General features: G+C 38.8%; 1 protein-coding gene across 1 annotated transcript in view; it reads left to right on the forward strand.

Annotated features, from left to right (window-relative positions):
* Positions 1-26,770, forward strand: part of dock3 (dedicator of cytokinesis 3) — a 597,933-nt gene that overhangs the window by 268,530 nt on the left and 302,633 nt on the right. The window contains exons 24-27 of the mRNA XM_062544851.1: positions 7,766-7,958; positions 8,888-9,015; positions 10,689-10,835; positions 19,086-19,184. Coding sequence (XP_062400835.1) covers positions 7,766-7,958; positions 8,888-9,015; positions 10,689-10,835; positions 19,086-19,184 — 567 coding nt within the window. The remainder of the gene's footprint in view (positions 1-7,765; positions 7,959-8,887; positions 9,016-10,688; positions 10,836-19,085; positions 19,185-26,770) is intronic.

Raw genomic sequence — 26,770 nt, forward strand, 5'->3', positions numbered from 1 at the left:
GAATGGGAGAGTCAGTACAACATAACTAAGTGATTTCCATGCATAATATCTGAATTTTTTTTTAAAAACTTTTTTTCGGCCTAAAACGTCAACCACCCATGTGCATTTTATTGTGAGGCATGCATTTTGTTTGGAGCGGCATGCCGGTAGGCTATCAAAAACAGAATATTTTCAGTTTGGTTTTGGGATTAAATTTACTTTTGGACTATTAGGTTGTGTTGCTAAATGTTGGGACTGATGAGCACTGGAATCGGGGGGTATTTGATAATTCCCTATTAAGTTTCATAGTTGAAAGAGTGTTGGTATTTCCATCCACTGTTTACGAGACAAGGCAGCTGCTTTCATTCATTCATTGAATGTGCACTGTGCTGTAATGGAAACCTTATTGCGTAGCCAAGTAGCCTAAATTGAGTTGTTTTTTTTTCTTTTAATTATGCTCAATTTACTTATTCGTAGGATAGAATGCCTCGCGGCAACAACTGTGTTTACATTTAATATTAATTCAGCCTCTGGCGATCTCAAGGGGATGGCAAGCAACTTGTAGCTTGAGGTTAGGGTTAGGTGTAGGACAACGACTTTTCATTGACAACAGTATTAAACCAACTAACAATTTGAAATATTAAGAGCTCTTTTATTTCATTTCTGAACAATGTCTTCTAGTGCTCGTGGACTGCCTTCTACTGCTGTACTGCCATTAAGGCTACTGGTGGGCAATTATTACCCCGGCTTTGGGGCCCAGCTTTTATTTGTCCGAATCGACCATGCATCCAGCTATTATCTGAGGCCCGGCTATAAATAGAATCCTGGCCATAATTTGAGGATTTACTGTATGAAATCTCTGTGTTGAGTATTGGACAGTGTTGGGCAAGTTACTGAAAATTATTATTCAGTTACTAGTTACTAGTACTACTTCTTTTAAAAGTAATTGAATTACTTGACCAGTTACTGTATGTCAAAAGTAATTAGTTACTAAGAAAAGTAACTTTTAAGTTACTTTTATGTCTGCGCTTTAAATGTAAATACGAACAGTACTGAACAGTTAAACACAATAAACATATTTTTTTAGACCTAGTGGGTCACTGACTCAACAGTTGACAGAGGATGCATGTCATCGATAACATACCTAACGGTATGGACATTTAACCCCACGGTTATAGTGACCAAAATTATCACAGATCATTCACAGCAGTGGCAATCCTAGTCTGCTCAACCCACACAGAAAATGGCTCATCTTGTTTCTATTTCATATTTTGAATTCATAATCATAAACTATTTGAGTAGGCTACTTCATGTTGATTACACTTGTCTTTATTATACGGCTCTTCACAATGCAAGTAGAACACTCCATTGACTTGAATGGGATTTCCCAACGTTCTACCGGTCATTATTTCTTGATAGATGACCGCTCCGAAGAAATAATGACCGCTGCCAATGGCAACGGGTTCACTCCGCTAGTTGTTGCGGAAGTCACGAAACGCCCGCCACGCACTTAGGCTATCATTGGCTTTTCGCTATTTTTTTTTATTTAAAATGAACCACATTTGGTGGGCATGTGTGTTATTGCCACCGCTAGTCAGGGATAGAGCTCTGGCCTAGGGTGTGGCTTAGGGACTCTATAGCGCCACCTAGCACATTGTCTATTATGGTTGACACATTCACGAAAATGAACCACATTTGGTGGGCATGTGTGCTATTGCTACTGCTTGTCAGGGATAGAGCTCTGGCCTAGGGTGAGGCTTAGGGACTCTATAGCGCCACCTAGCACATTGTCTATTATTGTTGACACATACACAACAATTAGGTACGCTTGTGTGTTATTGCTGCCACTAGTCAGAGACAGAGCTCTGGCCTTGGGTGTGGCTTAGGGACTCTATAGCGCCACCTAGCACTTTGTCTATTATGGTTGACACGTTCACGAAAATCCACCACATTTGGTGGGCATGTGTGTTATTGCTACTGCTAGTCTGGGATAGAGCTCTGGCCTAGGGTGTGGCTTAGGGACTCTATAGCGCAACCTAGCACATTGTCTATTATGATTGACACATACATTCTCGACAATTAGGTACTCTTGTGTGTTATTGCTGCCTCTAGTCAGAGACAGAGCTCTGGCCTTGGGTGTGGCTTAGGGACTCTATAGCACCACCTAGCTTGTTGTCTGCTGTGGTTGACACATACATTGATGAAAATTAACCAAATTTGGTGGGCATGTGTGTTGCTCATGCACATGCAAACCAACTAGTATGTGTTGCTTTGTTAGATGCCGAAATGTCACCGGTCCGCACCGCAGGTGCTCGGGCCCGCCATCGCCGCTTGCGGCTATATTTATTATTATACTTCTATTCCTCTTACCCTTAACTTTTTTGCCCTTTTTCACCAACTTGGCATGCTCTAAATCTCTTGAAATTTGGCAGCTACCTGTAGAATTGAGGCCTCTACTGAGAGACAGACCTCTGGCCTAGGGTGTGGCTCAGGGACTCTATAGCGCCACCTACCGCACTGTCTGTTGTGGTTGACACATACATTCACGGAAATGAACCAAATTTGGTGGACATGTGTGTTGTATTATTCTGAACAAGTTTTACATTTAAATTATATAGTGAATCTTAGAAGAATTTGAGTTATGATTATGATTATGATTTTTGCACATCACTTATTTTGAAATACTTCTCCTAGACGGTTTATCGAAATCATGTCATATAAGCACTAAAATGATCTTGAGGGGTTGCCCGAGAGGAATTGCGACCAGATTTTTGAATTTTTGAAGTATATTGAAATGGCGAAGGTTTGAATTATGGCGTTTTATTAAGAAACAGGAAGTTGGTGTTATAGAAAGAAAAAAGGCTATGAATTGGATGTAATTTGGCAGCTACATGTGGAATTGCTTTTGGTAGTCAGAGACAGAGCTCTGGCCTAAGGTGTGGCTTTGGGACTCCATAGCGCCACCTAGCAGCACGTTATCTGTTGTGGTTGACACAAACATTCATGAAAATGAACCAAATTTGGTGGACTTGTGTGTTATTGCTCTGGCTAGTCAGAGACAGAGCTTTGGCCTAGGGTGTGGCTTAGGGACTCTATAGCGCCACCTAACAGCACGTTATCTGTTGTGGTTGACACAAACATTCCCGAAAATGAACCAAATTTGGTGGACTTGTGTGTTATTGCTATGGCTAGTCAGAGACAGAGCTTTGGCCTAGGGTGTGGCATAGGGACTCTATAGCGCCACCTAGTGTGTTGTCTGTTGTGGTTGACACATACATTCACGAAAATGAACCAAATTTGGTGGACTTGTGTGTTATTGCTATCGGTAGTCAGGGACAGAGCTTTGGCCTAGGGTGTGGCTTAAGGACTCTATAGCGCCACCTAGCGCATTGTCTGTTGTGGTTGACACAAACATTCACAAAAATTAACCAAATTTGTTGGGCTCGTGTGTTATTGTTTTTGCTAGTCAGAGACAGAGCTCTGGCCTCGGGTGTGGCTTAGGGACTCTATAGCGCCACCTAGCACATTGCCTGTTGTGGTTGACACGTACATTCACGAAAATTAACCAAATTTGATGGGCTTGTGTGTTATTCCTATTGCTAGTCAGAGACAGAGCTCTGGCCTAAGGTGTGGCTTTGGGACTCTATAGCGCCACCTAGCAGCACGTTATCTGTTGTGGTTGACACAAACATTCACGAAAATGAACCAAATTTGGTGGACTTGTGTGTTATTGCTATGGCTAGTCAGAGACAGAGCTTTGCCCTAGGGTGTGGCGTAGGGACTCTATGGCGCCACCTAGTGCATGGTCTGTTGTGGTTGACACATATATTCACGAAAATGAACCAAATTTGGTGGGCTTGTGTGTTATTGCTATCGGTAGTCAAGGACAGAGCACTGGCCTAGGGTGTGGTTTAGGGAGTCTATAGCGCCACCTAGCGCATTGTCTGTTGTGGTTGACACATACATTCACGAAAATTAACCAAATTTGATGGGCTTGTGTGTTATTCCTATTGCTAGTCAGAGACAGAGCTCTGGCCTAGGGTGTGGATTAGGAACTCTATAGCGCCACCTAGAGCGTTGTTTGTTGTGGTTGACACAAACATTAACAAAAATGAACCAAATTTGGTGGGCTTGTGTGTTATTGCTGCCGCTAGTCAAAGACAGAGCTCTGGCCTTGGTTGTGGCTTAGGGACTCTATAGCGCCACCTAGCGCATTGTCTGTTGTGGTTGACACGTACATTCACGAAAATGAACAAAATTTGGTGGGCATGTGTTTTGCTATAAATATTCAGAGACAGAGCTCTGGCCGAGGGTGTGGCTTAAGGACTCTATAGCGCCACCTAGTGTGTTACCTGTTGTGGTTGACATATACATTCACGAAAATGAATCAAATTTGGTGAGCTTGTGTGTTATTACTGCCGCAAGTCAGAAACAGAGCTCTGGCCTAGGGTGTGGCTTAGGGACTCTATAGCGCCACCTAGCACATTGTCTGTTGTGGTTGATACATTCACGAAAATTAACCACATTTGGTGGGCATGTGTGTTATTGCTACTGCTAGTCAGGGATAGAGCTCTGGCCTAGGGTGTGGCTTAGGGACTCTACAGCGCCACCTACTACATTGTCTATTATGGTTGACACATTCATGAAAATGAACCACATTTGGTGGGCATGTGTGCTATTGCTACTGCTTGTCAGGGATAGAGCTCTGGCCTAGGGTGAGGCTTAGGGACTCTCTAGCGCCACCTAGCACATTGTCTATTATTGTTGACACATACATACACGACAATTAGGTACGCTTGTGTGTTATTGCTGCCATTAGTCAGAGACAGAGCTCTGGCCTTGGGTGTGGCTTTGGGACTCTATTGCGCCACCTAGCTTGTTGTCTGTTGTGGTTGACACACATATTGATGAAAATTAACCAAATTTGGTGGGCATGTGTGTTGCTCATGCACATGCCCACCATCAAGTACGTGTTGCTTTGTTAGATTCCGCAAATGTCACGGGTCCGCACCGCAGGTGCTCGGGCCCGCCATCGCCGCTTGCGGCTATATTTCTTCTTATTATCGGGATTATTCTTCTTCCAACCAAAATCAACAATTTATAACACTAAAACCACTGAACCGTTTGACGTCATTCAAACACTCCTACAAAGGTCTTGTAGCGGAGATTTGATGAATGTATTTTTCACATTTGTGAACTTTATACTTTTAGAGACATTTACGATTAAAGAATTGAAAACTCCCATAGAGTTAACGTTGAGACGCTTTGGTGGCAAAGATCAATTGTTACGTCTACTCATTAAAGGAGAATTCCGGTGTGATATTGACTTAAAGTGTGTTGAAATATGATACCGAGTGTGAGCGATTGTCTCAGAGCTGATCTCGACCTGTCAGCTGTTCTCCGAAACCCGGCGGTAGCTCAGCAATAGTAAACCAGGTTTTTAACGTTTGTGCCTCGGGCATCGAACTGCCGTGCAAATAAATCACTGTTTTACACCATTAATGAGGCTCAAAGTAGCTCCACACTTTATTGGTAGACTTCTGAGGGCCCTGACATTTAAAACGAGACATAGAGAACTTTGAAAAAGCACTGGTTGTTTACTTACATGACTGTTTATTCAGGCAGTCACTTTCGAAAGTTTACCGGTCGCAGCCATCTTGAATTTAGTCACGTGACTGATTCATGACTAGTGCACGCATAGACATAGCGATTACGTGAACCAGTCACGAATCAGTCACGTGACTAGATTCAAGATGGCTGCTACCGCTAAACTTTCGACTTTCACTTTTAAAACAGTGATTTATTTGCACGGCAGTTCGATGCCCGAGGCACAAACGTTAAAAACCTGGTTTACTATTGCTGAGCTACCGCCGGGTTTCGGAGAACAGCTGACAGGTCGAGATCAGCTCTGAGACAATCGCTCACACTCGGTATCATATTTCAACACACTTTAAGTCAATATCACACCGGAATTCTCCTTTAAGCTGTAACAGCTGTGAAAACATTCTACCATGCCACAGCTGCGGTAGGCAAAACCCGGACGTCTTGTCTCCTGCTGTAGGCTAGGGTAGCCTACTCCTTACTTAATTTGATTATATTGTTACAGTAACCGGTTTTGGCAGCCATTTGTAGAATTGCATTTGAAACTCAGAGACAGAGCTTTGGCCTAGGGTGTGGCTCAGGGACTCTATAGCGCCACCTAGCGTGTTGTCTGTTGTGGTTGACACATACATTCACGGAAATGGCCCAGATTTGGTGGATATGTGTGTTGTTTGAATCTGAACAAGTTTTAAAAAGAAAATATCATGTGTATATTGGTTTTATTCGGGTTATATACTGTAGGTGTGTATGCATGTTGTGCAGTGGAGGTAAGGAGACCAACAGAATAACTCAATTTGAGGATGAGTGAAGGCACCACAATCTTGCAGCTTATTTGCAATGTGTGTGCATGACAACACCTTGGTTAATAGATCTGAAACTATCCTTAATATTAGATAATGATTAACGAAGGCTTAAGAATGCCCTGTCTTAAGAATGCCCTGTCTAACATTAGCATGTTACCTTTTGCACAAGAAAATTATTCAGTAAATAAATAAATTGATAAATATGCCGCAAGTTTAACCCCCCCAATGGTAGACCCAAAGTTATGCCCTTGATTTCAACTCATGGAACGTCTCTCGGCCAATCAGAAACAAAGAAGCTTCATAGAACCCAATTGTTGTATAATTAAGCAATATAGCACGAGTGGGAGTGGGTTGTTGCTGGATATTCCCACGGGTGTTGTTCGGCCGTAGCCTCGAGGCCGGAAGCCGAGTGGCGCAGGCAACAACACCCGTGGGAATATCCAGCAACAACTCATGATCACGAGTGCTATATTGTTTTTATACAACATTTCTACCACTTGTTTTTTGTGCTAATTTCCCATTATAATGTAAACGTTTAAATCAATTATACAACAATTGGGTTCTATGAAGCTGTTTCTTTGTTTCTGATTGGCCGAGAGACGTTCCATGAGTTGAAATATCCTATGGTAATCCACTCGAACTTTTCACAGCTAATAATAAATCACTCCGCGATACAATGTCAAGTTGTGAAGTGTAAAACGAACTTCACGTTGCATCCAAGCTGAAATACAGACAAAGAAACAGCTTCATAGAACCCAATTGTTGTATAAAGATAGATGAATACTACTTTGCAGTCTCTTACCACCTCTACCTGATATAGATTCTGTATATACCTATGGGCTAGACCATCTCATTTGGTCCAGTCAGGTCAAGTGCTAGTATAGCACAAATGCTTTGAAGTATTCAGCCCCTGATACGAAACACAACTTATGATGCAAACCATACCCCTGATCACTGTGCTGAACCATACATCATGTTACCACTATGAGCTGGAGATTCAAAGTAGCCAGTCAGTGTTCAGGTCACTTAATCATTCATGTGAGTGCACGAGCAGGTTCTAGATGTCCATTTTATTCCCCAACCTAATTGGCTTGTGAAGTGAGCATGTGAGAATACCTTCTGTTTTATTATCAGGTCAAATACTCCGTTCAGGCCCCAGCCGTGGCTCAACTGGCTGGGGCACCTGCACCGCACGCCGGCGACCCGGGCTCGATTCCCGCCCCGTGGTCCTTTCCGGATCCCACCCCTCCTCTCTCTCCCACTCGCTTCCTGTCATTCTCTCTACTGTCCTGTCCAATTAAAGGCATAAAAAGCCCCCAAAAAATCTGTATCACTCTTACAGTATATCTTACTTTAATTGTTCTCTTACATCTGCCCTACAGGCTGCCTTATTGAACTCATTCCCAGCAATATTTGATGAACTGCTCCAGATGTTCACTGTGCAGGAGGTGGCAGAGTTTGTACGGGGAACCCTGGGGAGTATGCCAAGTACAGTTCACAATGGACCGTCCATGGATGTGGTGAAACTGCAGTCCATTTCACGTACTGTGGATAGTAGACTCTTCTCCTTTCCAGGTGAGAATATGACCCTGCCTATAATTAAACATTGTTAGCTTACCCACTGTACATAGCAACATATTTGTAACATTTTAACAGGTTATTGGTTGAGATACAAGAATTCAGCATTTTTTTGTTGAAGATGAAGAACAGATTCATGTATTCCACAATGAATATTCAACAAGCAATTAGTAAACTATTTCAGTAATCTGTATTGAACAATCTAATGCATTTCTATCTGCTATGACACTGGTTGAGAGAAGAATTGAAATATGTTCATGAATCAGCACATATACTCTCTCTCTCTCTCTCTCTCTCTCTCTCTCTCTCTCTCTATGTGTGTGTGTGTGTGTAAATATATGTATAATGTCCGTACACAGACAGCATACAGTACACACTGAAAAACTGTCTCCTTAATTAAAAATGAGACACAGAGTTGATCCAGTATTAATGCAATGTTGCTAGAGGCTGCTTGCAAAATAATAGTTCTTTATTCTGGATGTAACAGCAGAGTTATGGTAACTCTGCTCCACCAAAGTATGCACTGTGTTGAGATCTAGAACACTCTCGGTTAGATATAAGGACAGAATATCCATTCCTGTCTGGGGTCAGATTGGAGGGGGTGCATGTAGTGCTATGGCCTTCCTGGGCAGAAGATGTAGACTTGTGTGTTGGGGAGTATCTGTCTGCTTACAATAAACACTGTCTCAGTTGTTTCTGTGGCTTAGACAAAGAGACAAGAGAATATATTGAAATGAATTAAAAAAACAATATCCAACAACACTGATATTACAACTTGTGTTCCCTGCGGCACACGACAAACAGTTTGGGAAACACTGACTCAAAATATGAAAATAAATGCCTAATGGAGTTCTGTATTTAGCAGCATGTCTTTTGTATTCTGCTCTCTGAAATGTTGACACCATGTCTGCTATCAACTCCCCCAGAATCACGTAGAATGTTACTTCCTGTGGTTCTACACCATATCCACCTGCATCTTAGACAGCAGAAAGAGCTACTCATCTGTTCCGGCATTCTCAGTAGAATTTTCTCCATCATCAAGACCAGCTCACTGGTAAATCCTTGAAAAGGAAACACAGACACACACACAGGCACACACTCTAATAATGATGATGAATTAAGAGATTGCAGTCTTTACATTGACTAAATTATTAATCGTATGAAATGCATTGTCTCTATTGAATAAATGCATCATTGAATTTCAAATAGTTAAAAAAAACATTTGATGATGCATACATTAAAAGTGAACCACTGAAAAGTTAATGCTGACTACAGCCTTGATGGTTGGGCTCTTTGTAGTCTGACTCAAGGAACACAGTACGCAATTTCGAAATTTTAGCAACCCAATTTTGCCTTTAATCTTTACCCATTTTTGACGTTGAACCCTGTTGATCAAGGTTAAGATCAACAATGGATAAAAGCAATTTCTGTTACACATATAAAATCAAATAAATATCATCATCATCATCATCAACCCTTTTTTATTCAGGGAAAATTGACTGAGCATCAAGCTCTTTTACAGCAATGCCCTGAGTCACAAAACATATAACAACAATAATCTAAATTTTCTTAACAAGAATAAGAAAAAGATACAAAAAGCAAATAATTAAAATAATACATAAACAATTAATAAAGCAATAATAATAATAAAAACAGAGAGAAAAGAAGAGGAAAATGTATGTACCGGTATAAATAATAATAATAATAATAAAATAAAAGGTCTAAATATTAGTCAAAGCAAGAAAATTTTACAACAGCCATATCATCAATCATACCTTTGAATTGGTCTAGTGACACAAATCTAATTTGAATAATTCTTGGAATTTGTTCCATTTATTAGATGCAAAAAATGTAAAAGCTAATTTACCAAATTCTGATTTAATTTGAGGAGTTTGAAGAGATATAAAACCCTGTGAACGTGTATTGTGGCAGATTGATTTCATATTCAGAAGAGAAGTTAGGTAAGGAGGTAACTTTCCCAGTAATGCCTTATAAACAAAAAGGAGGCAGTGCCTTTCCCTCCTATCATAAAGGGAAGTCCATCCTACATTTTCATATAGTGTACAGTGATGAGTTCTAAACCCATCTCCAGTTATAAAACGTAGTGAACTGTGGTAAACTGCATCAAGTCATTTCAGAGTGGAAGGAGCTGCATGTAATATAATATTAATATAATTATAAAAAAATAAAAAAAATGGATAAAGGCACCTTCTCACATACAAAGTCTGTTTATATCCAGGGCACTGAGCTTTCAATTGAAAATGCATTAGCCACTGGGAATGCACCCCTGAAAAACTCAGCCATGTGTTGGTTTTGTGCCAGAATTGCAAACAAAAAGTCAGGCAGCAAAGCTGACTCCTTTTCATCTGATGCCTGAGAAATTAATGTGTAATTCCATAAACTTGACATTGTTTTTTCTGAGACCTGATGCCTTATCATCTGAAGTCTGACATCTGTGGATGTCCTAAAATGTACACCGTAGCAGAGGGATTTGTAAACAAAAGGAGACATTATCTAAAAGTAAAAAAAAACATACATTGTCTACAAATAAAACAGTAATCTGTTTAAAAGTTTTCATTTTGACATTACATAGTTTGCTTTTTACTCATCTTAACTAGAGGTGCCAGTAAATGAGGAGAGCACTGTACAAAGCAATTGAGTATTACACATTATCCAATCTTGATGTTTTATCCTGACATTCTCAGATGATCTCTCTCATTTTATCAGGAGTGTTCAGTGTTGGAGGATGTTGAGATGATGGTAGAGAGCCTGCTGGATGTACTCTTGCAGACACTACTGTCTATCATGAGCAAGTCGCAGTGTCAGGAGGCGGTAAGAGGCCAACGCTGTCCCCAGTGCACGGCTGAGATCACTGTTAGTAACTAACAATATGTTTTTTTCCTCTTCATACTCAACTCTGAATGAATCACTGTCTTTCACTTATTTAGATTCCTTAGATCCCTGTGTGTGTGTGAGAGTGGGTAACACTTTAGAATAACGGGTGCTTATAAAGCATTAGTAACACTTAGTAAATAATGAACTAATTATGAGCAAAACATGTACAACTATTTGTAAATGAGTAAGAAATACTATGTTAATGTTAAATATGTATGTTATTCCTCATTTGAAAAACATTAGTCAATGGCTATGTAATGATGAAATAGATAAGACGTGAACATTATTTGAAGACTTTGCAAAATATTCAAAATATTATTTGTAAATAGTTTGTATACTACTTTTATGTAGTTCATAGCTATGTTGTCATTGCATTGACTATCGTGTAAATCATTAAGTGTGATTGAAATAAAAGCCATTGAAACATTGGTTAAGATATATGCATACATACATATAAATTAAATAACATTGGCTGAATATCTATATCCATTGTATCCAGTATTAGACAATATACTAATTATGAACAAAACATGTATGTGGTTTTATAAATTATTAGGACATGCCCTGACAATGTGCAGGCAGTACTTCCAAGAAGAAGTATAGAAGACATTAAACATTTATTGATAACTTGTTCATATGTGAGTAAGCTTTTGTTTATTATATACAAGCCTTATGAAGAAGAAGACTTCAAATGAAAAAAACTTTTTGCACCCCTTAGTCTAAAGTGGAAGCATGTTCTCATTTAAACATTACTTCACTGTGTGTCACTCAGCCACATATCTTACAAATGATCTGTTAATGTTTAGAAATTATTTACAAAGCTTTTTGAACCCGTTCATCTAAAGTGAAAACATATTCTCATATACAAAGACTTAACTTAGGCTAATATGTGTAACTCACTAGCCTATACTACCTTTTACAAATGATCTGTTAATGTTTACAAATTATTTACAAAGCTTTTTGCGTGTGCTAATTCGAAGTGAAAACACATCCTCATATACAAAAGCTTTCTTCAATATCTGTAAGTAACTATTAGGCCTACCTTTTAGCCTACATATGACCTGTTAATGCTTGCAAATCCACGTCCTGTAGGCTACACACTGTACCAGAAACAATTAGTCCTTCAGCAGTTATATGAATCTTGTAAGTGGTATCAATCAGATACTGTACACATTGTTGTACTGTACACTAATATTGTGATTTTATTCACAAAAAAACAATCAAGTTGTAATGGATGGACAGACGTCTTCGGCGAGGCTCGTGGAGGTTCAGACAGAGGAGGAGAAGTGGCCGTGCAGGCCATCTCACGCAAAGTCATTGACGAGCGGCATCGTGCTATAGCTAGGTCTTGCTGACTAGCTGAAAGTTTTATAGGCTACTCGCAGAAAACTCTCGGTCGGAGTTCTCGAAGTTTTCACTTCCAACACAACTTCACTGTCTAGCAGTAATGTTTAAGCGAGTGTTTTACACACTAAACACAAAGGCTGTACTTGTGTTAGGCTGCGGTAAACTTCTCCCGCTTATATTAGCAGTCGTTCTCCCTTCTTCTCCCTGGTATTGTTTGTTTCTGTTTATAATTTCCTAGTTACTATTGTTGTCAAGATATTATGTTTTGATTCTAAAAGTGAAAAGAATGGAAATGTGTATTTTCTTTTACATTTGTATTATTTGAGCCAATGAGAATTGAGCTATCGGTCAAGGGTGATCAGGAAGTGGGAGAAAGAAACAAACGACACCAGGGAGAAGCGGGAGTAGAAGGGAGAACGACTGCTAAGCGGGAGAAGTTTACTGCAGCCTACCAGAAGTACAGTCTTTGTGTTTAGTGTACTAGCATGTACTAGCATCGTACTTGCATTATGTATTTGTGGGTACCTACATATAGTTGTTACATTGTAATACTGAGTGCTTTTACAAAACTTTGCCAATTTGCCTAAATGTTTCATTAGAGGCAAAGGGCTGACCTGAGACCTGCTGGATGGGGTAAATCTGGTCAGGATAAATTTAATATACAAACCATTCTTAGCTCCAGTCAAGGCCTCATTGTCCTCAGTGTACATGTAATAGCTGCACTGCTACACCTTTGTTACTCTTGTTACATGTACCAGTTAATTACTTGCACGCACATATTACCTGTATGTTGTGTCTTTGATGTCTTGGGAAGATGTCTGCCATTACCCTACGTACACATATTAAGTTAAGTTGTTGTGTATGAGAATATGTTTTCACTTTAGATTATAGTTTAAAAAGCTTTGTAAATAATTTGTAAACATTAACAGATCATTTGTAGTGAGTTACACATATTAAGTTAAGTTTTTGTTTATGAGAATATGTTTTCACTTTAGATCAACGGGTTCAAAAAACTTCGTAAATAATTTGTAAACATTAAAAGATCATTTGTAAAAGGTAGTAGTGAGTTACACATATTAAGTTAAGTTTTTGTATATTAGAATATGTTTTCACTTTAGATTAACCGGTTCAAAAAGCTTCGTAAATAATTTGTAAACATTAACAGATTATTTGTAAAAGGTAGTAGTGAGTAACACATATTGAGTTAAGTTTTTGTGTATGAGAATATGTTTTCACTTTAGATTAACGGGTTCAAAAAGCTTCGTAAATAATTTGTAAACATTAACAGATTATTTGTAAAAGGTAGTAGTGAGTAACACATATTGAGTTAAGTTTTTGTGTATGAGAATATGTTTTCACTTTAGATTAACGGGTTCAAAAAGCTTTGTAAATAATTTGTTAACATTAACAGATCATTTGTAAAATATGTGGCTAAGTGACACAGTGAAGTAGCCTAATGTTTCAATATGAGAACATGCTTCCACTTTAGATTAAGGGGTGCAAAAAGTTTTGTAAATGACATCTAAACAGGAAGTAATCATTTATAATAGCTTATAGTGAGTTACAGATATTAAGGTAAGTGTTTGTATCCAAATTCAGATTAGTGGATGCAATTAACTTGTAGATGTGTTGCACATCATTGATAAAATCTTAACAAATAATTAGTAACAAGAGAAGTGAATCTGGGCTCCCCAGTTCATTTGAAGTCTTCCTCATAAGGCTTGTATATATATATATATATGTATAATAAACAAAAGCTTACTCACATATGAACAAGTTATCAATAAATGTTTAATGTCTTCTGTACTTTTTCTTGGAAGTATTGCCTGCACATTGTCAGGGCATGTCCTAATAATTTATTAAAAAAAACACGTACATGTTTTGTTCATAATTAGTATATTGTCTAATACTCCTGGATACAATGGATATAGATATTCAGCCAATGTTATTTAATACATTTATATGTATGTATGCATATCTTAACCAATGTTTCAATGGCTTTTATTTCAATCACACTTAATGATTTACACGATAGTCTTAATGCAATAACAACATAGCTATGAACTACATAAAAGTAGTATACAAACTATTTACATTAATATTTTTAATATTTTGCAAAGTCTACAAATAATGCCCAGTTCATTTGAAGAGACTGAAGTTGTTTATTTTGTTTTTGCTGAAAGACATAACTGTTTATAAATGTTTACTTCTTATCTATTTCATCATTACATAGCCATTGACTAATGTTTTTCAAATGAGCAATAACATACATATATAACATTAACATAGTATTTCTTACTCATTTACAAATATTTGTACATGTTTTGTTCATAATTAGTTCATTATTTACTAAGTGTTACTAATGCTTTATAAGCACCCGTTATTCTAAAGTGTAACCACACTGTTCAGTTAAAATGTGACAACCCAGTACTTTAGAACCATATTGGTCTGATGTAAATATACACTTGTATTTGGGGCTGGCCTTTATTTGTTACTATCAATCACATTCAAAGCAAGCTTGACCAGCCAGACCCACACCAAGATGTAGGGTCTGGGAACTCACCGTAGGCAGGGCTCAGTGGGGGGGTGGGATAAGCAGTTGTCTTTCAAATTTCCTCTCCATGCAATAGGATAACGCTAAACGAATCATCATCTTGTTTTCAAGTAGCAGGATGTGTAACCTTTCCTCTCCATGCAATAGGATAACGCTAAACGAATCATCATCTTGTTTTCAAGTAGCAGGATGCGTAACCTTCCCTCTCCACACAATAGGATAACGCTAAACGAATCATCTTCTTGTTTTCAAGTAGCAGGATGCGTAACCGTCGCAATTCTGGTTGAATATCAGTCACCATTATGTTTAGCCCGCCCATGGACTCTATACACGATGTGATTGGTCCGGTGACTCCATTTCCCAGCTCCTAAGCTCTATGGAGCGTTGCTAGACTTCCCTGGCAGCCAAATTGCTGCCGCTAGGGGTGTCTAGATTTCAAGGCTAATTCTGTGACAATTCTATGGCTACTGGAAAATGTAAGGTTAATTTATCAAATGTTATTTTGAAGTATTAAAAACATAGTTTATTATATATTTTAGAATTTCCGAACAAAAGGGGCTGAAATTGGAGAACGATAGTTGTATCAATAGCAGAAAACACACTGGCAGGAATAGCCTAAATTAGTGGGGCGCTTGTCTATGTTAGTTAGTTATGTTAGTTCACTTTTTACTGCGCCTACATGGTGATCTCTGGACGGAGTTAGCCTACTGACAGGCAAATATCTTTAACATGGAGGTAACCGCTATCTCTAAATTCGGTTCTCGACTCCACACACAGGTTGACTCGGCCTTCACCTTGACACTGCCTCTGGCCCTACTCTAGCCCAACTGGCCCAACAAAATCAGGGGCTAGTAGCCCCGATATAGCCTGCAGTTAGCACCGCGCCAAGAGGTGTGAAAGCAATTAGCCCCGGCACGGCCTGCCTAGCTCGGCTTTGGCCCGACGGTTTGAAAGGGGCTAGTGATACATCGATCCTTCTGTGTTATTAAAAACAGACAAAGTGACAGAAAAATAATAATGTCATATAGCTTAGCCTACCATTGTGCACATTTCTCCTGTTTGATTAAACCGGGAAACTGTGATCAGATAGGTATGGCATGCATGTCAAATGAAAGAGGACAGTGCTATCCACTGATACCAAATACACCCTGCTAGCAGTGGCGTCACCAGCCGATTTTACCGGGGCTTCAGCCCGGGGTAATTTGAGCCAAGCCCGGGATAATTATTTTGAATGCTTGAATCTATCAGCCAGTTTCAAAATCAACCAGCATTTGCCTGGTGCTAAATGTTGAGTACCAATAGTAGTAGGCTAAGCAAGCTATCGATAGGCATCACAATACAACACTAGCTACACGTTTCTACATGGGCTAGCCCAGTGTTTCTCAATCTATGGGTACCGGGCCGCGAGAAAATTATTACCATCGGGCCGCCGGCCGACCCGCCTTCTCCGAGAGACGCACCATGCGGCCGCGGCCGCACCCATTCTTTTCGGTCATATTAACGCGAGATACTTAGCGTTGAAAATTATAGTTACATACAAAAATGAATGTCACATGCAGTTCTGCGTCATACCCATTCTTCTCTGTGAAATATCTCATGATTTCGTTACTGCCCTATGGCAAACTACATATCAAAATAAACAGGAGATCCTACTGATTCCAATGGCGTATAGAATGTATCAGAAGGGTTCAGATGCAAAAGCCTCTAAATCCATCTGACCACTTTTCTTTTAAATGAGCATTTTGTATCAGGCTCCTATATAGGGTTTCGCCTACAAATCAATATTTCAGACCAGGAAGAGAATGGTATTTAGTGAGGTTTGAAGCTAAATTATTGAAGTAACTTACACTATATGTGAAGAGCATTCACTCACCATCATCTCATTTTTGACAAAAAGTCAAATTTCTGCATTTTTTCATACCTCCCCATTTCCCCCACTTCAAAATAATTTATTTGTCCTATTAGAAGTTGTATTCAGACCCCTGTTTGTCATATAACAATGGCAGATACTTGATATGAATCGTTGGTAGGACTGTGTGTTTGTCTACACACATTCTGAGAGGAGCAGATGAGTGTAGGCTAGGCTTAAAAGTTCTCTGCTTAAACTTCGAAAAGGAAAATTGTATGTTTTGATTTAGACCTACAATAGGCTATGTCTACTCAGACTCCTTGTCATCCACTGGTAGTACACTGTAGTGTGTCTCAGGATAGTGTAAGCTTATAGTTGTAACAGCTATAGTCAGATAAGCTATTATTTTTCTCTCAGTGCTCTTCCTATATAAGTAGGCTATCTTGTGTTCCTTGTAAAAAATACAATGTAGGATTATAACATAATAGGCGACTGTAGATCCTCCATTGCCTTCATTTCGCGCACCCCTTAATGTCCCCTTTAAAAAAATTCACCAACACACATCCCAGGGGCTAAGCCCAGGTTGTCTTTAAAGTCTAGAAACGCCCCTGCCTGCTAGGTTATAAAACAGATGAATGTCAGCAAAAGAATAACTTAAAGGGATAATCCGGAGTGAAATGCACTTTAGATAAATTTTTCGGACTATTGGGAGTACATACGTTGAGTTGACACCAAAATCATGTCATTTGGATGTATTTTGAGAAAGTTCGAGCTCACAATTTTTAGCCAAAACTCGTTAGCGTGGAAGTGACGCGGGCATGTCCTTTCGCCGCTACAAAACGCTATTTTTATACTTCTTCTACTGTTCCAAACAACACTACACTTACGTGGTAGTGAGTAGAGGGTCCCTTAAGCCAAACCGAAGTATCCCCACGTCTTTATGTGGTCGGATAGAGAGTCCAGAATAAATGTAATCGAGTCAGTACCTTTCCGGAAATGTCACTGCTGCAGCTGGCAACGCTGTAACAACACTTTATTAACATTTCCGGAAAGGTACGGACTCGATTAAATAACATTTGATAAATGAACCTAACATTTTCCAGTTTGTAGGATATATACAACATCTGCAATAAAATAAGAATTTTGAGTTGCAATTAGCCTTGCCTCTCGACTTCACCTGCCAACCCCCGTAAAGTTCCATAGCTTTCACGCATCCCTGAACTTGAAACCAGAGCCCGTCTATCTCTGTTGAAATTCTTCCTGTCCATTCGCGACATCAAAAAAAGTCCAGCCACTATGACGGTTCCTTCGATCATCATACAGAAGCTCGCCGTCCGGGCCATCCCACTGTCCCATTCACCCCTATTCAACGCCACAAAATCGTACTTAACAGGGAAGCTGGCTTCTCTGCAAATTATGATTTTGTGGCGTTTATCTAACATCTAGCTTTTTCTGCATTGAAACTAGCCCACTCTGTAGTGCCATTGAAGTCCATTGAAGCCGAGCTTCTATGGGGCTTTTAATGGACCATGTCGTCACAGCAATGTATTTAGGCGTGCGGAATCATGATAGATGACGGCAAAACCTTATTGCGAAACGAAAGTATGGCAATATAAGGGTATAGCCATGAAGTTGAACAAGTTTTTAGCATGTTCTAATTAGAATAGTAGGCTGGCTAATGTAGCCTAAGAGGCGTGATCTGATACAATTTTCCATGATATTTTTTAAAGTATATATTTTTTGGGCTTTTTGCCTTTATTATATAGGACAGTGAAGATGTAGACAGGAAACAAGTGGGAGAGAGAGATGGGGTGGGATTGGGATATGACCGCAGGCCGGATTCGAACCTCGGTCCCCATGGGCACTCGGACCCGTAAATGGTACGGGCGCTGTAGCCTGCTGCGCCACAGCGCCCCCCAATTTTCCATGATATTTTAGAGGAGGCTGAGCTTCCCCTGCACTTTTAGAGCATTCCCCTCTGGTAGCATGTGTGAATGACACTTACAATGACCAGGATAAATGCTTCTAATTAAAAGTAGTGAAAATGCCCTTAAAACAGCCTAGGGCTCATAGGGTCAAGAATGAGCCAAAGTCTTTTTAAATTAAGTCAAAAATATTTTTAGAGAGAGTGCTAGATACATCTTCAGACTTAAAACAATACTAAATAGATTAATACAAGATTAAAAAGATAATAATACTTGATATCACATCATGTTTTCATGCGCACGTTGTCAGGAAATTACACCTCAAATCAGTGCAAATGTCATAGTACAATGTACTATGACATTTGTACTAGTCCTCTGTGTTGTCGTTTTAGAGATGAAGTTCAGCTTTCAATGTTTCTATTATAATCATGTTTTGTTGTGCTTTTCTTTGCTATTGTGATGTTGTTTTGCATCTGTTAACCATTGTAGTTGTATGATAATGGAGAAATAATCTGATCTAACACACAATAATCTGACCACTTTTCCATTGGCAGGGTGAATATGTGTCTTGTCTCCTTTCACTGCTCAGACAGATGACAAATATCCACTTCCAGCAAATACTGGAGAACTTCCAGAGCAAGGAGGAGTTGAAGGTGAGATGGCACCGAGTTTTCTATCAGGTCTTTCAATGCCAGTCCAACACAGCAATCATTGGTCAAATAATGAAGTAGGCTATACAGAATATGCCATTGTACCAGTTAATTACTTGCACGCACATATTACCTGTATGTTGTGTCTTTGATGTCTTGGAAGATGTCTGCCATTACCCTACGTACTGTAGCACATCAACTGTGTTGGTAAACACTTATTACTCTTTGATACAGTGGCAGAAACCCATTAAAATGAAGTGTACCAGTTATGTTCATTAAATCTATAATTTACCCCATCCAGCAGGTCTCAGGTCAGCCCTTTCCCTTTGATGAAAAATGTAGGCAAATTGGCAAAGTTTTGTAAAAGCACTCAGTATTACAATATAAGAACTACACGTAGATACCCACAAATACGTAATGCAAGTACAATGTTAGTACATGCTAGTACATGTTGTTACACAGGTTGTACCACTGTACCTAATAGGGTAGGTGCACTGTAACAGCGACACATTAAAATAAAGTGTTACCATATAATTTATAGTTGCATTTGCCAGTGAGACACTAGTTGCCATATTCAAGGTGTAGAGAGCCACTGACTTTGCACACTGTTGAAGAAGCAGGAAACGTAAAACAAGAATGTAAGAAGGAAAGAAACCTTGCTGGCTCAAGAAACATTAGTTATAAAATGTCAGCATTTAAAGGCAATGTGCAATGTGTACAAAATAGATAATTATAGTGCATGAAAATGCACTATATTGTTCTTCCTAGGTTTCTTATTACAGTGCATGAAAATGCACTGTACTGTTCTTCCTAGGCTTTTTACAGTGCATGCAAATGCACTGTTCTGTTCTTCCTGGGCTTCTTCTTCTTCTTCTTCTTCTTCTTCTTCTTATTATTATTCTCCTAACCAGGTCTAATTAAGCTTCAACCGTTTAACGTAGAAACTTGGTTCAAACTGTGTTACGTAGGTCTTGAAAATAAGACTAAAGCCCTATTCGCACGGGATTAGTATTACCTGTGGACCTCTGGTCATTTTCAAATTATCGCCCCACCTCTGTGTTACTTGCAGCGCATTCGCACGGGATAAGCAAGGTCTGTAAATTACTCTATTTTCACTGACATTACACCCGGATATGTCGTATGCTAACGTCCGAAAACAACGCAGAAAGTAGAAAAGATATGCAATTGCAGTAGCAATCACTGAGATGCAGATTCGCACGGGATTAGTATTATCACCGGACGTCTGTGTTTGGCGAAATACAGTAGGTAATTTGTAGCGGAATTTTTACTTTACAAATTACAGACATGGCACATTCGCACGGGACTAAGATCTCAGGCATTCTCCGCAATTATCACAAATCACCAAAGGTCCACAGGTAATACTAATCCCGTGCGAATAGGGCTTAAGTGTATGTATATTTCAGTTCTGTAAACTTGATACTTTTTGAGATATTAGCAAAATATTTTTCCCCATTGACTTTTCATAGACCTCTGAAGCTGCCATCCTTGCCCATATAAGGAGATCCGGGAGTTAATTGAAGCCAACTGCCTATATATGGCAAGCTTTTTTGTAGACGAGCTTCAGAGGTCTATCGCACTGCACTGCTGATTAAGCTGATTTGCACCTGTGTCAAGAGCCAGCTGCTCAAGGCCCTATCAAGTTTAATTGACAGCCAGTTAAATTGAACCTGCATTATAATGCTCTCTGCTCAGCTCTCTCTGTCTACCCATTCACTCATCCACACACACACACACACACACACACACACACACACACCTGACTGCAGCACTTCATATATACCACACTTCTCCATGCACTCCACAACATTCTCACCTTAACCTAACTCCCCCATTTCACTGCATCATAGAAAGCCATGCTCCTTACATCCACTCACACACACACACACACACACACACACGCACGTACACACGCACGCACGCACACTCACACGCACTCACCCTCAGAGGTGGAAAAGTCAAGCTTCAGAGAGTAAAAGTCCAATCATGTATTGGTTCTATCTGTGCACTTAATACAGGTGATCTCACCAATTAGCTGCTCTGCCTGGCTGAAGAGTTGTACTAATTAGAATCAGCTGGTTGGTTGGACTGCACACACTGCCCAAGCCTACCTTACACTGACAAGATTTGGGAAAGATTCTTGAAAGACTGTAGTCTTTTAACTAATGCCCCTCATTCAGACTTTGCTCAAAAGACTACAGTCTTTCAAGAATCTTTCCCAAATCTTGCCAGTGTAAGGTAGGCTTAAGCCACATACATACAACAGCCCCCCCCCCCTTCCCTCAACTTCCTCTGTCCACAACTGTTTGTAAATTAAAGTTTGTTTCACATTTTATCTTATGTCTTGCTTTTGCATGCACTGGTAATTTCCTCGAAATTACGTTTTCTAGATACAGTGCATGAAAATGCAATGTACTGTTCTTCCTAGGCTTTTTCTTATTATTAGAGTGCATGAAAATGCACTCTACTGTTATGCTGTTTATTATAGTGCATGAAAATGCACTATACTGTTCTTCCTAGGCTTCTTCTTATTACAGTGCATGAAAATGCACTGTACTGTTCTTCCTATTCTTCTTATTATTAGAGTGCATGAAAATGCACTCTACTATTATCCGATATCTTATTATTATTTTTCTTCTAACGTTTTTGTGCGTGCAATTCAGCTTCAACCGTTTAACGTAGAAACTTCATTCAAACTGCGCTGCGTAGGTCTTACTTAGGTGACTTCAGCTATGTATTTTTCAACTTTGTAACTTTTATACTTTTTGAACTATTAAATAAAAACTATTAAAATTCCCCCCATAGACTTAACATTACGATTATGACATCATAATAGGGCAATTAGAATCTTATGCCAGGTGGCCAGTCCAGCTGCAGCAGCTCTCTCTCAGGCTTTAAGCATACAATCTCTCTGTGAAGACTACATATCCTACATTAAACTGTTTCCTCTTTCCACAACTATTTCAAAATAAAAGTCCTCACTGCAATAATACACTATTGAATCATTTAACCGTTGAAAATACTCAACTATTTAACTGTTCAACCATTCCAACTGTCAGTTATCATCAACTATGCCTCCAGTCAACTACATGAAACCTCCACGTACCTAGCAACCAACATAGCAACCATTAAAATTAAGCTTTTATGACAGTTTCCATAGCAACCAACATGATTATACTACAGTAACTTCTTTATTTCTGAAAGTGGCCATCATGGATACCCCAGCAACAAATGTTTCAAAATAAAAGTCCTCACTAGCAAGTTAGCTAGTTAGCATGGTTAGCATTGTTAGCATTTTTATAACTGCTAGAAATCATTAGCTTAGTTAGCTAATCAACCTGGTTAGCATTGTTAGCATAGTTAGCATTGCTAGCATAGTTAGCATTTTTAGCATGACTGCTAACAATCATTAGCCAGGTTAGCTAATCTGGTAATCAGGTTAGCTCATTCAATTTCAAACTGTCTATCTTCACACTATCAACTTTCAAAAACTATGAAACCACCATGTCTACCCTAGCACCTTACACCTTAGTAACCATATCTACATGATTTATCTGTAAATTTTTGCATTTTCATGCACTCGTCATTTCCTTGGAATTACATTCTCTAGTTACAGTGCATGAAAATGCACTGTACTGTTCTTCCTAGGCTTTTTACAGTGCATGAAAATGCACTGTACTGTTCTTCCTAGGCTTCTTATTATTACAGTGCATGAAAATGCACTGTACTGTTCTTCCTAGGCTTCTTATTACAGTGCATGAAAATGCACTGTACTGTTATTACAGTGCATGAAAATGCACTGTACTGTTCTTCCTAGGCTTTTTATTACAGTGCATGAAAATGCACTGTACTGTTCTTCCAAAGTCTTCTTATTATTACAGTGCATGAAAATGCACTGTACTGTTCTTCCTATTCTTCTTATTATTATAGTGCATGAAAATGCACTATACTGTTATTCCAAGTCTTCTTATTATTAAACTTCTTCTTCTAACGCAGCCAATTCAGCTTCAACCGTTTAACGTGGAAACTTCATTCAAACGTTGTTGCGTAGGTCTTGCTTATGCCATGCCTGCTTTGTATTTTTCAACTTTGTAACTTTTATACTTTTTAAACTATTAGTTAAAAACTATTACAATTTCCCCCATAGACTTAACATTGCTCATTATGACATCACGGCAGCAATTAGAATCTTAGGCCAGGTGGCCGGCCACCTGGGCACCAACTGTCAGTTTCTCTGGCTTTAAGCATACAGTCTCTCAGAAGACTACATATCCTGTTAACTGTTTCCTCTGTCCACAACTGTTTCAAAATAAAAGTCCTCACTGCAATAATACACTATTAAATCATTTAACCATTGAAACTACTCAACTATTGAACTGTTCAACCATTCCAACTGTCAGTTATCATCCACTATGCCTCCAGTCAACTACATGAAACCTCCATGTACCTAGCAACCAACATAGCAACCATTAACATTAAGCGTTTATGACCGTTTCCATAGCAACCAACATGATTATACTGCAGTAACTTCTTGTTTCCTAATAGTGGCCACCATGGGTACCCTAGCAACAAATGTTTCAAAATAAAAGTCCTCACTAACAAGTTAGCTAGTTAGCATGGTTAGCATAGTTAGCATTGTTAGCATAGTTAGCATTTTTAGCATAACTGCAAAAAATCATCAAATAAGTTAGCTAATCAACCTGGTTAGCATTGTTAGCAAATTTAGCATTTTTAGCATTGCTGCTAGAAATCATTGGTTAAGTTAGCTAATCAACCTGGTTAGCATTGTTAGTAAAGTTAGCATTGCTAGCATAATTAGCATTTTTAGTGTAACTGCTACAAATCATTAGCTAAGTTAGCTAATCAACATTTTAACATGAATAGAAATCATTAGTTAAGTTAGAATTGGAATGTTTCATCTTTAAACAGTCTACCTTCACACTATCAACTCTCTGTAAACTATGCAACCACCATGTTTACCCTAGCTACACCTTAATAACCATATCTACATTATCTATCTATTTCTGCATTTTCATGCACTAGTAATTCCTTGGAATTGCATTTCTAGTTATTATTAAACTTCTTCTTCTAACGCTCGCAATTCAGCTTCAACCGTTTAACGTAGAAACTTCATTCAAACTTTGTTGCGTAGGTCTTGCTTATGCCATATGTGCTTTGTATTTTTCAACTTTGTAACTTTTATACTTTTTAAACTATTAGTTAAAAACTATCACCATTTCCCCCATAGACTTAACATTGCTCATTATGACATCACGGCAGCAATTAGAATGTTACCCCAGCTGGTCAGCCACCTGGGCACCAACTGTCAGTTTCTCTCAGGCTCCTCTCTGAAGACTACATATTCTGTTCCCCTGTATCCTCTGCGCACAACAGTATCAAAATAAGTCCTCCTAATTCCATTCAACTTTATATCCATTCATCTTCTTCAAACCATTCACTCATCCACCCATTCTAAACAGTCTGCCTATCAACAACATCAATTAGACGCTCTACATTGAACTTTTAAACAATCTACTCTGTCTCAGGCTGGCTCTCTTAAGACTAGCCAGTTAAATTGATTACACCTGTATCTGTATCCACTACTCTCAGTAGAGAGCTGTGTCTCTCCATTCTACAAGAATATAAGGCACATTCCATCCAACATTCTATCCATTCATCTTCTTCAGACCATTCACTCATCCAACCATTAAACTGTCTATCAACATCTATTAAACAATCTGTCTAACATCCATTAAACTCTCTGTCTATCAACATTAATTAGGCTATCTACATTCAACTTTTAAATGATTTACTCTGTCTCAGGCTTTAAGCACACTCTGGCTCTCTTAAGACTAGCCAGTTAAATTGATTACACCTGTGTCAACTACTCTCAGAGAGCTGTATCAGTGTCTCTCTTAACAAGAATATAAGGCACATTCCATCCAACCTTCTATCCATTCATCTTCTTCAGACCATTCACTCATCCACCCATTAAACTGTCAATCAATATCTATTAAACAATCTGCCTATCAACATCCATTAAACATTCTGTCTATCAACATTAATTAGACTATCTACATACAACGTTCAAAGTATTTACTGTGGGTGCCTCTCAAGCAGCGTTTATATGTCCTCCCTCGCTCCTCGATCCTCAATGATCTACTTAAAGAAAGATAGAAGAAGGGCTAGACTATCCCATTGTTGCCGCTCCATCATTCTTTATGTAGATCAGTGAGGATCGAGGAGCGAGAGAGGACGCGTAAATGCTATATGAGAGGCACCTTCTGTCTCAGGCTTTAAGCATACAATCTCATTAAGACTACAGATCCTGTTTCACTACTTCCTCTGTCCACAACTGTTTCAAAATAAAGGTCCTCACTGCAATAATACACTATTAAATCATTTAACCATTGTAACTACTCAACTATTTAACTGTTCAACCATTCCAACTGTCAGTTATCAACTATGCCTCCAGTCAACTACACGAAACCTCCATGTACCTAGCAACCAATGACCGTTTATGACCGTTTCCATAGCAACCAACATGATTATGCTGCAGTAACTTCTTGTTTCCTGATAGTGGCCACCATGGATACCCTAGCAACAAATGTTTCAAAATAAAAGTCCTCACTAACAAGTTAGCTAGTTAGCATAGTTAGCATTGTTAGCATAGTTGGCATTTTTAGCATAACTGCAAAAACATCAACTAAGTTAGCTAATCAACCTGGTTAGCATTGTTAGTTTAAGTTAGCATTGTTACCATAGTTAGCATTGCTAGCATAGTTAGCAATTTTAGCACAACTGCTAAAAATCATTAGCTAAGTTAGCGAATCAACCTGGTTAGCAATGTGAGCATAGTTAGCATAGTTAACATTTTTACCATTACTGCATCAAATCAGTAGCTAAGTTAACCAATCAACCTGGTTATCATTGTTACCATAGTTAACATTTTAACATGAATAGAAATCATTAGTTAAGTTAGAACTGGAATGTTTCAGCTTTAAACTGTCTACCTTCACACTATCAACTCTCTGTAAACTATGCAACCACCATGTTTACCCTAGCTACACCTTAGTAACCATATCTACATTATCTATCTATTTTTGCATTTCATGCACTTGTAATTCCTTGGAATTGCATTTCTAGTTATTATTAAACTTCTTCTTCTAACGCAGCCAATTCAGCTTCAACCGTTTAACGTAGAAACTTCATTCAAATGTTGTTGCGTAGGTCTTGCTTATGCCATGCCTGCTTTGTATTTTTTAACTTTGTAACTTTTATACTTTTTAAACTATTACTTAAAAACTATTACCATTTCCCCCATAGACTTAACATTGCTCATCATGACATCACGGCAGCAATTAAAATCTTACGCCAGGTGGCTGGCCACCTGGACACCAACTGTCAGTTTCTCTGGCTTTAAGCATACAGTCTCTCAGAAGACTACATATCCTGTTAACTGTTTCCTCTGTCCACAACTGTTTCAAAATAAAAGTCCTCACTGCAATAATACACTATTAAATTATTTAACCATTGAAACTACTCAACTATTGAACTGTTCAACCATTCCA

Source organism: Sardina pilchardus, chromosome 9 (assembly GCF_963854185.1).
Source record: "Sardina pilchardus chromosome 9, fSarPil1.1, whole genome shotgun sequence".
Classification (NCBI taxonomy): domain Eukaryota; kingdom Metazoa; phylum Chordata; class Actinopteri; order Clupeiformes; family Clupeidae; genus Sardina; species Sardina pilchardus.